We start from the raw sequence: 14,588 nt of genomic DNA on the forward strand, positions 1-14,588 counted from the left end.
GCTCTGCTACCACTTCCAACATAAATGAAGAGAGAAAACTAAACAGCAGTGGCGTTTGCAGGGTTACTGAAGTTAGACTATCTGGTATATAATGTTTTGCTACGTGATTGCTAGCGACACAGCTATGTTAGCATAACATTAGCACAGTGAAGCTGGAGGATGAACGTCAACTAGGGCTGGGCGATATGACCCAAAATTCATATCTCGATATTTTTTAGCTGGATGGCGATATAAGATATATATCTCGATATTTTTTTTTTAAAGCCATAAGTTAAGAACAAAAAGAGAGTTCTTAGTCACACTGTGTCCCAGATGTTACACGGGCACTTTTATTTACATACAGCGTAGATGTACATGAAGAAATTACTCAAAAATAAATTATCAGCATTTATTAAATAATCATGGTCCATAAATAAAAGAAAACAATGTTGTTTTTGTGCATAACAAAAAGCTCACAATTGTGCAGTCAAAATGTAAACTAATAGACGCTGAGCATAATAACAAAGAGACAGATTTCACAGCTGCACCACGTCTCTGAACAGGTGCCATTTGTGGTCCTTATACACACACAGTACGGTAATATTACGTTGAAGCACAGTACGTATCACTCCGCGAGGCTCCTCCTCGGTAGCCGTAATCCTCCGACAATCCATCAAGCGGTGCAGCTCCGTAGCTTAGCAAAGTCATATTAAAACATTTTTTGACAGATTGATGAGCGCTGTGTACCACATAAAATCGGTTCGCGGTCAGTAAGCACAACCAGAATTAATACATAAGGCGCACTGTCGAGTTTTGAGAAAATGAAAGGATTTTAGGCCGTGCAGCCCCTCCGGGCTGCATGTCGTTAGCGCGGTTAGCTCGTTAGCGCAGTTAGCTCGCTAACACGTTGACGCCGTCCAGCCCCACGCACGGGGCGATCCGCAGTAACTCGATAACTGAGATTTTCCGCTTTCATCTTGTCATTGCCTGCAGGTGAAGCTATGGGGGAGGAGGAGTTGTGTTCAGTGAAGGAGAGGCGAGGCCGAGTAACGTTGCGTAGAGACAAAAGTGGACGAAAGAGAGGCAAACCTGCGGCTCCACAAGTATAATTATAACGTAACATAGACTATATCGATATAAACGATATTGTCACATCTTATATCTCGTATGAAAATATATCGATATTTTTAAAAAAACTCGACATATCGCCCAGCCCTAACGTCACACCACAGCCGCCCTATCACATGACGCATACTGCTCCAACGTGCTAAGGTCACGAGCTGGGTTTTGTGAGGCGCTTTTGTGATATTTAATGGATCGGATTACATTTTTTATTTCTCTCTGATATCCGATCCAGTAATTTAGGTCAGTATCAGACCGATACCGATTCGTAATATCGGATCGGTCTATCCCTAATAGATACCATTAGTTATTTTCAATGATGGAACACTTGCTCAGGATAGAGATAACTCAAGCTCTGATCACCGTTTTAGAAGATCACCAATATTATAGTACATGCCAAACTTTAAAGCCACTATACTGCAGCAGAAATAGAAAGAAGACTTAGACGCAAAATACAGAGAAAGTCAAACTCAAGTTATATACACTCTTAGCTATCACCGTATTTATGAGGTTCATACCTTTCGTGCCAGGTGGCTGAAGATTGTCTCCAGTGAGGGCGCACCAGCCAACAGGGAAGATGTCCCTTGAGTCATAGCGGCAGTAGTAATCAAAGGCTCCTCGCCAGCCATCAAAGGTGACCAGCACCTCAACACCACGCAATGCACCTACTGTCGCTGGGCAGATAAAGTGGGGATTTTTCCGGTCTACAGCCTCCAGCTTCATCCCCACTTGGAAGGAGTTCTGCTCTGGGGCGGGAGGCTCCTGCTGGGGAATATGGAGTGAAAGAAAAGGGTCAAATATGGTAGTTATCAAACAGTCAAACCATGTGATAGATGTTCTTATTGTGTCATACATCAGAAGAGTTGGCCATCTTTGTGAATGCTGAGCTTTTTGAGCTTGTGAGCCTTGTACAGGTACCTTGTGAAAGATGCGAGAGGGAGCCATCTCTGCTCCATTTAGTGTTTTCAGAAGGAACATGGGCCAGGAGGACGCATTGAGTCGAAAACCTGAATAAGGACACAAATATTCTCATTACGACACCAGCTTCAAAATGAAAAGGTTGAATCACCATGAATCAAACAATGAATCATGAAATTATTAATTAAATTAAGCAAGTGTGAAAAGAATCATTCATTATGATCAAGGATAATCACTACGAAAGTAGTAGGCAGTGTTAATTTTGACAGCAAATTTTGATTCAGTTTTAGTCATGGTCTTTTAACTAAAACGTCATTTAGTTTTAGTCCTATTTATGCATCTAAAGTCATTTAGTTTAAGTCAACCACGTATTAAAAGAGTACCATAGACTAAATCTGAAGTTGGTTCAGTTGACTAAAATATAAAGTGTAAAAGTTTGCCATGTTCTTAACCGCTCAAAGTTGCTCCACACGCTGATTTTTAAAGGAGAATTTTAAAAAGTGAACTGTTTTACTCCTCTCTTCCTTCCTCACTTTGACATTTTGTTTCTTTCATGAGAATCATGGAGCACGGGATTCTCCCCAACCACCCACCCACCCACACGTCTGGGTTTGCTATCCTCGGGACATCCCATATGCACAATGCTTTCCCTAGCTGCTTACCATAACCCTAACCAACAAAAATGAATGCCTAACCCTTACCCTAAACTTAACCATAACCCAAATGTAACCCTGACACTAAAACCACATTTTGAGTGTGAAAAATGCCTTTAATCCCGTAGGGACCTGGATTTTGGTCCACATGAGGGCTGTTGGTCCCCACCAGTATAGTAAATTTCAGATTTCAGTCCGCACCAAGACAGTAAGAACCCGCACACCAGACCTCTGCCCACTAATACTGCCTACGGTATTAGTCCCTGTCCTCTTCCTATGTTTCCACTGACACACACTGTTGGCACACTGTGGTGAGATACGCATGACAAAGTCTCTCTTTATTAAATTGGCAAAGAGTGTCGTAGTGCTTTTGGAGTTCTTGAATGTGTGTGGGTTAGGGTTCAGGATTAAGAAAGAGAGAGACAGACAGACAGACACACACACACAAGCCCGTTCAGCTTTCTTAGTGAGGACCTTCATTGACATAATGGTTTCCCTAGCCCCTTACACTAACCCTAACCATTAAAAATGAATGCCTAACCCTAACCATTACTCTAAACCCAACCATAACCTAATTGTAACCCTGACACTAAAACCACATTTTGAGCCTCAAAAAGGCCTTCAAACTTGTGAGGACTGGTGAATGTGTCCTCACAAGTGACTGTTGGTTCTCACAAGTACAGTAGAACGCAGATTTCGGTCCTCACAAAGGTAGCTAGACAGGAAAATCTAGAATCTAGATCGAATCAGAAGAAAATCACTTCTGATTGGATCACTTCCAAACTAGTCCCGCCTATCTACACATTTTAATTAGCCCTGATTGGATCTTGTCTCTTGTCTCTCCAAAGTGTCAATACATGTCATCATAGTTTTGGTCCTCATGCATTAATTTTTATTTAGTTATCTTCTTGTTTTGGGGGGAAAAACAGTCATTGATGAAAACTGTCTCTAAGCTCTTTTTAATTCATCATAATTCGACTCCATTTCTGCTCTGTCACTTTCTCAGAGCAGAGATAACAGTAGAGTTTGTGAAGTTAATTCATGACTGTGTGAAAATGCAAAGATGCTCATGTGTGGTTGTGCTTGTGTCCTCACCAAGTGGTGGCTGCAGCATGCCTCCGTTTTTTTCACAGCTGCCGATAGGCTGGATCTCTGAGGAATCCACCAGACGCCAGAAGTCGTTTTTGTTGTCAGACCCATCCAGGCGCAGCCGCAGCCGCGAACCCGTCAAGCCCACCACTGTGGCGATGCAGGTAGACGTGGTGTTTCGCGGGTCCTGAGCCTCCAGTTTCATGCCTGCCTTGAACTCGTTTACGGGAGGTGTTAGGCTCTGGACAGTGATGATAGTAAAAATATGGAGAAAAAAAAGAAAAAGGAATGAAGACCTATAAAAATGACACTTTGCAATCAGCCATGAATCTACATACCTGTCTGAAACATGAGGCAGGGGCAGCAATAGTGTCTGTCTCTTTCAGGTATTTCTCCCAACTGAAGTGCCCTGCAGAATAACAGGAAACTTTAATACATCTTTTTCCAGTCACGCACACTGCCACATTTGTTACATTGTATGTACAAGATTTACATTTTTACCTTGACAAAACAAACAATACACAAAAAAAATATCTCTCTCTCATGTATATATATATTAGGGGTGCAACGATATTCGTATCGATATTGAACCGTTCGATACAGTGCTTTCGGTTCGGTACGCATATGTATCGAACAATACAACATTTGTAATTTATTTTATCAATTTTCCTTCTGACGATGCTGTCTGTGTTGAGCGCTCAGTGAATCTGCGTTCGACTACTCCGCCTAGGCTGCACTGTCCAGCGCAGATCCACTGAGCGCTCAACACAGACAGCATAGTCAGAAGGAAGAGCGCAGGGCACCTCCCCCACCCTCATTCAGATCTGGCGTTTGGAATTATTTTGGTTTTCATGTGACGTATGACCCTGAAGGTAAGCGAGTCATGGACTAAAGTAAAACAGTATGTTGGATGTGCCACGCAATGCTCAATTACATGGGTGGGAGCTAGTGTGTTAGCGCAGTTAGCTCGTTAACGTGTTGGCCGTCTAGCCCCATGCACGGAGCTATCGGCGGTAGCTCGTTAACGAAGATTTGCCGTGTTGTGGCGTTAAGGTCATTTCAACGAGATTAACCTGAAAGCACTAGTGGGAACACAACGAATATGACTGCACATTTACGCCGACATCATCCTAGTGCAAAGACAAGTGGAAGCAGACAAAAAAAAGCAAGCATGCTACTAACTTTAGCCGAGTCATTTAGACAGCTGTTAGCACATGATTCTCCTTATGCTGCTGAGAATATAGCCCAGAAGAAGCGGATAGTATAGCTTTTATTTTGGAAAGAGCCATTTCTCTGTAATAAACTCTCTTTTCCAAAGATGAGTTATTCCTCAATCAGATACAGGGCTTGCAATATCGCTAGCCCGACGTCCCGGAGCTAGCGATTTTTTCAGTCGGGCTACCAAAATCTATCTCTGCCCTGCCCGTCGGGCTATTGTAGGAAAAATATATGTCAATGCTTTTGCATTCTTTCAGAAATGTAGCTGGGTAATTATGTCATTGGCATCGGTGAGCCACTGTCAATATGTGACATATTGAAATCGCGTTTGAATTTGCGCTTGTTTTTTTGCTTTCACTTTGCAACCGTGCGAACTGTGTATAGAGAGCGACAGCACTGATCTGTGAGTGATGATAATTTGTGCACCAATTCCTCTGACATCGTCTTATTAATCGTTAGCTTACTATGCAAACATGACGCAGCAAGCTTAAACATGTGAGAGGTTGATCGCGCAGAGAATCGCTGAGCTTATGTGAGTGCATGTGTAAAAGCATTTCAGTTCTGCTGAGCCAAATAAGACAGGTCAGGGTGAAGAAGTGACAGCCAAAGAAAAGCTTACCACAAAACGGAGAAGTTATGACAAATCAGACTATAAGGCAAAAAGAAAGTGCAGCTTTATGGTTTCATGGACAAAAGAATTTCTGTGGCTGCAATATGATGAGCTAAATAACCAGGGCTGCACATAAGTGGTCCGCAGGTGCGCATTCGCTGTCAAAATAAAAAACACGCACAAGGGTTAGGGTTAAATTTAAAAACTGTACTTTTGAGTTAAAATATATATTTATAATTTTAATAAATGACAAATTAAAAATGCATGAACATTTTTTGTATCGAAAAAATATCGAACCGTGACACCAAAGTATCGAACCGAACCGTGAATTTTGTGTATCGTTGCACCCCTAATTATATATATATATATATATATATATATATATATATATATATATATATATATTAGGGCTGCCACGATTTGTCGACTAGTCACGATTACGTCGACTATTAAATCAGTCGTCGACGATTTTGATAGTCGACGCGTCGTTTGAAGCTTTGTAAGATCCCAAAAGACGCAGGAATAAGTAGCAGGATTTAAGAGTGTAATAACGGACTGAAACAGAAGATGGCAGCACTGCATGTACAAGGATGCCAGCTGCCGTTAAACCCCGAAGAAGAAGAAGAAGAAGCAGCTGTGTCCCAGAATTCATAGCGTGGCCCAGCTTAGTTTCCAACAATGGCAGCAGCTAGTTAGTTTTAATATTACTCTTATTATTCTTTCTGGGTCACAAAATAAACGTTTAACATATTTTCAGGCGAGAATGTAGCTGTGTAAACCTCAAATATCGGCTCAGTTTATCAGGACACCACATATTTTCAAAAGCGCTCCGACGTTTTCGGAGACGTCTGTTACCCACCAGCTCGATAGCTAGCCGGGGGCTAGGTCACTAGCGCGGTGAGAACACCGGACTCCCGGCAAATTGTTTTCAAACCCACCGCCGTCTTTCGCTACTCAGGTTAAATATATGAGTCACTTAGATAAATTAAAAATGTTGTTGTTTGGCTTTTTTTTTTTTTTTTGTATTTTATTTGTTCCTGAGTAAATCGGTTTGTCTGAGATTAAAGTTATAGTTTTTACACAGCTGAATAAACATCAAGCAGACAGCTGATTATCAGAAGTGTGAGATGCTGGAGAATATACTCCGTTGTCCTGTTATATTTTAGATAGCAAGGAGTTCATTAAACTTCACCGAAACAATCTGCAAATTTCATTAAAATTTAATAAACTATCATCTTGTCTTTATTTTTAGTTAGCACCTTAAAAGCTTAAAGCTGTAAGCTAATGATAGTTATATAAGAGCAGATGCTGCTGGTGCAATAAGCTGTAGTTTTACGTCCAGTGGATGATGATCTGATTAGTCGACTAATCGCATAAATAATCGGTGACTAGTCGACTATCAAAATAATCGTTTGTGGCAGCCCTAATATATATATATATATATATATATATATATATATATATATATATATATATATATATATATATTTGTATTTATGTAACAAATTGTCTGAATAGTTAATAAAAATACTGAGAAAAAACAGTATCACATTGTTTTTGCTTACATTTGGTGAACAATTACTTCATCTACCATTGCGTTATATACCTTGGTACTGTGAGGGCACGCGGGAAGGCCGTCCACTCCTAGCATGCTTAATCCTTCGGGCATCTTTCCACTCTATCGCTAGAAGAGCCAAGAAAGGCAAGAAAATCCTTTAACTATGGGTAATCTTCTCATCAGTCAACACGTTGCAATACCTGGCAAAAATCACTGCTCCAGGCAATGTCAGGAATTAGAGGACTATTACAACATAACATACATTTTCAGGGCATAAAAGATGACACGCTACATATTTCTAGCTTCACCTACAATCTAGAAATAATACAACATGTTAAAAATATATTAATCATAAAACAAACTCACCTTTTTGTGGTACAGGTTTCCTCATGCTCCAACAATACTGACCAACTAACAAAACAAAAGTGGCCTCCACTGTAAAGGCAATAAAACACACAAAAACTGAGTTAAAGCTTAGTCACGCATGTTTGTGGCAATTTTTTCCTTTATCGATTTAAAAATAGAGTCACATTCGAAACATTAACACACACACACACACACACACACACAAAATGTCACCTTGAAGTCTGGAGACAGTTGGGCATAAAGCAGCTAACATGATGCTTTTGATACAACACTGCAGCATCAAACTTCAATAAATCCATTTACACACATTGGATTTGAAATTTTCAGCCAGTTTAAATGGAACTGTGTTATTCTAGTGTCTTTACCTCACAAAAGAAACACCTTGAGGCAAGTGAACTAGTTTACAAGCACTGTGAAAAAATATATTGTTTTTAACCTGTTAACTTGTGTTTCATTTTCTCAAGTGCAACATTTTGTTTCTGAAATGACCAGAAATAAACAGGAAATTCCAGGATTTCTCTTCAGTAAGGAAAAACAGACTTGTAACCTTTACTGCGCACCACTCTATTAAGCATAGACATTCCCCAAAAAACTAAATTATACTAACAGATGGCGGAATATTTCTAAAATCATAGATAATTAAGGCCATCAAAATGCACAACTCTTAATTTACATCACTGACAAAGAACCAATCACACTAATATATTCTATAATATATTCTTGAGGCCAAAGGCTCAGCTACTACATATAAAATGTACTATTGTTATTCAAAGGCAACAGAGAACTGGAGACTTTACTAAAGCTTACTTGTCTTCTCAGGGGTTCATCACAAAGATCAAAAGTGCACTGCATGTGGACTTGTGGAGTTTTTCACATGTTACACATACATTGTGAGATCATAATGAATAACTTTCTTGAGATATTGACTGCTTATGTAAGAGATTTATCCCAAAAAATGACACCGGTCTCTCAGTTAAAGCAGCAGAAATAGCACCCAGGGATGACTTTCTATTCAACTTTGATCAAATAATTTAATAATTAATTTTAAAAAAACAACTAGTATTGATTACAGAAAATTGGTTTATTGCCCATAACATAAAGCATCCTGTCTTGAATGCTCATGAATGTCTCGCCGTCTGTCAGCAGGCCAAGGTTACGGCAAGAGCAACATGTTTTAAGGCTCAGTGACCCCTGTTACCTAACCCCGGCTCACAAACACTACAAACCAGACACAACACACAGGTCAGCAGGTCAACGGATATAAACAAGTGCTTCAAGTGGCTGCTTCTGCAGTTTCCCCACACCCCACTGCGACATTTATTACCACAAAGTAATCAAACAAGGCCGATATTTAAGTAGTTTTAGCCAGAAATGTGAGGACGTTAGTAACAGTCGCAACGCAGATGTTAACCATCTGCCAAACATTTGAATTTGCTGAGGAAAAATATTCCCGCTTTATTATGAGGGCTGTTATAAATTAACCGAGCTTGCGTGGAAAATGTAAAAGAGCAAAGGCAGAGCATCCACAGTGTCGCTTAAACCAGATATGGGCTGTTCATATTATAAACGCGCCTACCTTATAACTTCATAACCGTTTTGCTGCGTTTCTCCTTATCGGATGAGCTCCTTTTCAATAGAAGTGCGCCTTTTTCCGCCGCCAAAGGGGGGACGGCTCCCAAATTAAAGCGACCGGCTCCCTGTTTTTCGGGCTGAAAAAAAGTGACAGGAGGACTGGCATCAGTGATCGGCAGCAGCACATCCCTCCTGTTGCAAACTCCAGGGAGTAACAGTTGTTTCACACATAAATGGAGCTCCTAACTTTATATTCAGAAACAAAACATCACCGGCTACATTGGAGAAATTTACTGAGCTTCATTCAAAACACAAAGCCAGCACATGGGACCCTCTTCCCCGCCCTCTCCTACGCTTTATTTCCATGAATACTCATTTACATGACAGCAGCGTTAACTGTATTAATCAGGAGTTTAACAGCAACCCCTGCTGCACAAGCCTCTCCAAACACCACTGAATGAAAGTCAAACATGCATGAAGCCAGTGCAGACATCTCATCCAGCAGGCTATGCTACGCACGGCTTCACAGACATGCCCACGGATTTAGCGTGCTAGCTTAGCATGCTAGGTGGCACGCTAGTTCGCCGACCTGATTATAAATATTAGCATTAGCAAAACGGGAGCGTACCAGCACTGTGAGGTTAGTTAGCGGTCATTTCGGCTCAGCGCTGAAGTCGAGCCTTAACGGAGATGCCGCTCGGTGTATCCGAGGATGTTTACCTTGCTTTGTAACGTGTGTATTTGTTTCTAGCGCTTTTGTGGGTCCGCCATTTTTTCCCTACACGATGAGGAGGGGTGTTTTGCCAACATTTCTTGTCTGGCAGACAGTCCGGCAGACGGGCAAGTCGAGCTAATGATGGGGAAACGGCACAACAGTGACCCCTAGCGGCAAAAGCTGGTATTTTTTTTAATGCAGTGGAAAGGTTTTATAATAATAATAATAATAATAATAATAATAATAATAATAATAATAATAATAATAATAATTATTATTATTATTATTATTATTATTTTACATACTTATATGTTACAGATCATCAAACCGATTTCACTCAAATAGAACCTGTCGCATAAAGTGAACTAGGCTTAAAGGTTGCACAAAGTAACACATCATGCTAAAATCTTAATAAAACAGTTGCAAAACAAAGTCACTGCTCATCTATCAGTCTGGAAAGGGTTTTAAATATATTTCCAAGGCTTTGGGATTCCAGCAAACCATGTTTAGAGCCAATTTCGCAGGCCTGCCAAAATTACTCCATGAGTGTATTTGTATTCAGTAAGTAATTACACTACAATGACACTTATCATGCGGATTTTTTTTTAAATTGTGAATTTTCCTGTTTGTGTATGAATTTTAGTACTAAATAAAATGACAAATGTTCATCAACCATAGGCACCTGGAAACACTCACATCTCTATAACACCCTTTATTTATTGTTTTTGAATGTAATTAATTGTTCAAATTTTAGAAATACATTAACGCCAAACATAACTCTTTCTAAAATATAGTTTTGGATGTGCATAGTCCTACCTAGTATGGCTACTGTAGGACAAACATGTTTTAGTCAACAAAGAGAGATCAAAAAAGTTACATTTAGACTGTAGCCCACAATGACTCCTACTGGCTGGTGTGTTTCTGCTAGTATTTGGACTGGATCCGGTTGCACCCAGAAGCTTTTCCCATCCTGTGGGAGGCAGTCAGTCCACTGTTTACCTCAGCTGTCAATGTCAACTAAGGACCGCCTTTATTTACTCTGGAAGAAGCTGTAAAAGTTTCTGAAAGGAGCCCGATATGGTTATACTGAGGTGAGTTGTCTAGGATATGCTAAACTGTTGGTTAGCTGTTGTTTTTGTCACTGTTAGGTATTGCTAACCTCTGATAGCTGCTGTTAACTGACTTTAGTGAAACTGTATTTGAAATGGATGAGAAATGGATTTCCGGTTAATACTTGTACAGCTGCTGTTATTGTGTATATATTTATTTATATTTAGATTTCTTCATACATTCTTATATAGTTCTATATTGTGTATTGTGTATTTTGTTGTACAGTTATTTTATTTTCAACTTTAATTTATATATTTATCTTTATCTTATTCTTCCCAGTTAAATTTACCCTTCATTCTAATTTGTGTTGTACAGTTATTTCATTTTTAACCTTAATTTATATTTTATTCCTTCCTAGTTAAATTTACCCTTTTTAATTTTTCATATTTATTTCCTATCTTATTCATAGCCTTTTCCTTTTTTGTTTTCTTTAGGTCACGAGCAGTTGTCCAAGCATTTCACTACATATCGTACTGTGTATGACTGTGTACGTGACAAATAAAATTTGAATTTGAATTTGAATTTGAAATGTGAGAATGTAATCAAACTGTTTATTATTAATGTGTTTTTTTTAGGACTCTCAAGCCTAACATTAGCTAGCATAATGTTAGCTTAGAAGTAGCTGTTGCTGCTGTTTAGCTTGCTCTTTTCACCTGTCTGGACGTCCAGAAAGGTGATTGCATGTCTAATCACCTGACACCTGACAATAAGTAATTGCAACAATATCTGGAATAAATAAGCATATTTCTGTACATTTGCTTAGAGCCCTGAGTTAAATTCATTAGAGGAGGCGTAAGTTCAGACAGAAGAGACATTTTATTAAGATGCTGGTGGTTGTCTCTTTCCTTCACATTTTTGTTCCTTTGGTGAAGGTATGTTGGTGAAGGGGTATAAACATAATACATAATATTCTTAATACATACATAATGCATTTTATACATAATACATAAAAAATAGATATGAACCTTCATATTTTGAGTCTGAAGGCGCAGGGACAAATTTAAATGTCCCTTTATGGCACGCTTGTGACTGCTCCTCTTCTCTGTTTTGATGTACTATGGGGCAAAGGCCATTAGTACATCGTGGGGGAACATGGCTGCTTCCACAAACTACAAATCTGCTTCTGTGTATTTTTAACAGGATTAATTATACGTTTATGAGAATACATCAGTTTGTTGAAAATGTAAATGTATATTTAGAAGTACAGTTGTTCTTTTAAATAACCTCAAACTAATACTGTCTGTACTTTTAATGATTTATTGGTCAGAAATTTGCACAAAGTTAGAAACTATGATTAATACAAGTGTGGTATGCATTGTCAAAATATAGAAAGTTATATATAATGATTCAACATATATCACATTTGACTTCTGAAAAAAACAAAAAAACAAAATACAATACTATTCAATACTATTCCCTTAAATGTAAACACTGCCTAGAGCGAGAGAGCTGCCTTGGTGGAGGTTTGCGCTCTTGAAGTACTTCTTGTTAATTATTGTGATAATTAATTGATCACAAGAATATTAAAAGAAGACAAATAGGAGTAGAAAATCTTTTTGCTTCAGTACAGAGAAATGATCTAGTTTTGGGTGTTTGACTAAAGATGTGCGGTATTTGTCTTGAGCATAAAATGAATAAAATTTAATTATCAAAGCACGCAAAGCTTGCTTAATAACCACTATTTGTTCCAGTTGAGATTATTATGACACTATGAAGATAACTGTGGCAGCATATAAAACTAAATAGAGGATTTTTTTTGTCTAAGCAGTAAAATCCACATTCTTCCACAACGAAATCGGAGCAAAACATAACAGAAGTGCAGTACTGTACCAAACATTCTAACACAATATGTATAAAGAAATTCTAGGCAAATTGTGTAGATGTCAGAATTAGAAATAGAAGCTATTTGGTAATGCCATACCAATTAGGTCTGGGTAGCAACTGTAACCATGCGATTAAGAGAAACACCCAGCAGTTCAATTGTGTGTAATGGTCACCTGGCAGTACTGCTAATGCCCATTTCAGCCTACGCTGGGCAGGCCATGCCCCAGTGGCCCCCTGCACCCCAGGCAATTATGTTTGGTTTCACACGGTGAAAAGGGTTAATTGGCAGCGCCCACGTGCCTGATTGGACCTGTTTCACGCTTGTCAGCCTTCATCGCATCAAAGACAGCCCCAGTCTACTAGGCACCATTATTAGAACACGCAGAAACACACATGCATGTACTGGCGCATGGACATGCACTGTACGCAATCTGCACACACAGAGACAGAAACGCACTCAGACAGAAATTCTACTGCTGTTCTCCATGTCCATGCATGTTGTCTGCATTTAGACAATATGCAAATCACTTGCAGGATGATCCTCACCACTATCACTAGGGGTCAGTGTTGTTTTATACAAGGCAGGGGCAAATAATTCTATCAGAGGGAAGCTCTCATCGCATCATAATGTAACTTGGCTTTCCTCTGGCCACTGGATTTTACAGCTTATCTTTGCCACTCACTATCATTTAAAATCTCATTAAAATTTATTCTGATTGTGCATTTTTATTTTCCTTTAAAAAAATTAGTAGTAGTTAAAATATTTTGGTTTGGTTTTCTTTTCCAATAGCTATTTATTACATATACTTCAAATCTCACATTCTAACTTCTCTGGCTGTCTTGTAGTATTGTCAGGCCATGTCTACTGTAAACTGAGTTCTTTTCTCTGCCATGTGGTTTTACGGTTTTTATTTTTTTTAATAAGGCTTCACCCACTGAGCCACTGGGAAGTCTATGAAAACCCATCAGCCATTATACAAGCTAGTTTGACTGGCAAATAACAACAGTGACAATGTGTCCCACTCAACAGTCGGCTTTCTATAAATACCCCCCCCCCCCCCCCCCCCAATCAAAGTACAGTTTTCAAAAAAGTCAGTAAAAATCTACTGAAATACAAAGTGATATTTACAACCAATTGCCTGCTGATTCCCTAAAACCTCTTCAAGACACACAAGACAAAATTTATAAGGGAAAAAATGACATTATAAGAAAGACAGTATGTGACTGTAACCACATAATGAACACAGACATTTGATAAAGGTAATACAAACCAGATAAACAACATAATCTGAGGCCATTTTTTCTATAATAATGTGTGAGTTGAAAACACTGAAATATTTGATTGTACATACTCAAAGCACATGCAAACGTTTATTAAAAAAATTGCACCACTTTATTTGCAGATACAAATGCCTTTGATAGCTGTAATCAGAAGAAATTTCAGAGGTAATCTTCCCTTATTTTGTTCCACAATAAATACAACAAATCTGTACATGAACAATTTCAAAACAACCCATTGTGTCTATTAGAATCTAAATTCTCATATTAGTCTTTGCTCTTTTCTTTTTGAAGCCGTGTCAGTTTTTGGTCTGTTCAGAATGTCTTACTTTTGCTCTTTTCATTTTATCGCACTAATTGAATTTGGCTCTCAAATTTGGCAACGAGTCTTTAAATTTCCAAACATGTTGCCTGTAGGTGTACACTAGCCAATGGCATGGCTCCACCACCGTGGTCTGTTTCTGCACATACAGACAGTACAGCAAGGATCTTTTCCCACTGTGCCTCCTTGTCACTTTCGGCACTCTGGCACGCTCCAACAAAGTCGCCCCTCTCACACACAGACACACACAAACA

General features: G+C 39.0%; 1 protein-coding gene across 4 annotated transcripts in view; it reads right to left on the bottom strand.

Annotated features, from left to right (window-relative positions):
* LOC113031524 (polycomb protein SCMH1) overlaps positions 1-9,760 on the bottom strand; it is a 37,313-nt gene extending 27,553 nt beyond the window's left edge. The window contains exons 1-7 of one of the 4 annotated variants that reach the window (XM_026183662.1): positions 9,714-9,760; positions 7,514-7,582; positions 7,196-7,273; positions 4,100-4,170; positions 3,768-4,002; positions 2,020-2,108; positions 1,620-1,866 (exon numbers count right to left, since the gene is read on the bottom strand). In XM_026183662.1, the coding sequence (XP_026039447.1) occupies positions 1,620-1,866; positions 2,020-2,108; positions 3,768-4,002; positions 4,100-4,170; positions 7,196-7,273; positions 7,514-7,538 (745 nt within the window). In that variant the 5' untranslated portion in view covers positions 7,539-7,582; positions 9,714-9,760. Of the gene's footprint in view, positions 1-1,619; positions 1,867-2,019; positions 2,109-3,767; positions 4,003-4,099; positions 4,171-7,195; positions 7,274-7,513; positions 7,583-9,089; positions 9,209-9,713 lie in introns of those variants that run through there. The other 3 variants (XM_026183663.1, XM_026183661.1, XM_026183664.1) reach the window with 3 other exon arrangements.
* Between the last annotated feature and the right edge of the window lie 4,828 nt (positions 9,761-14,588).

This window comes from Astatotilapia calliptera, chromosome 11 (genome assembly GCF_900246225.1).
Source record: "Astatotilapia calliptera chromosome 11, fAstCal1.2, whole genome shotgun sequence".
In the NCBI taxonomy this organism is placed as follows: domain Eukaryota; kingdom Metazoa; phylum Chordata; class Actinopteri; order Cichliformes; family Cichlidae; genus Astatotilapia; species Astatotilapia calliptera.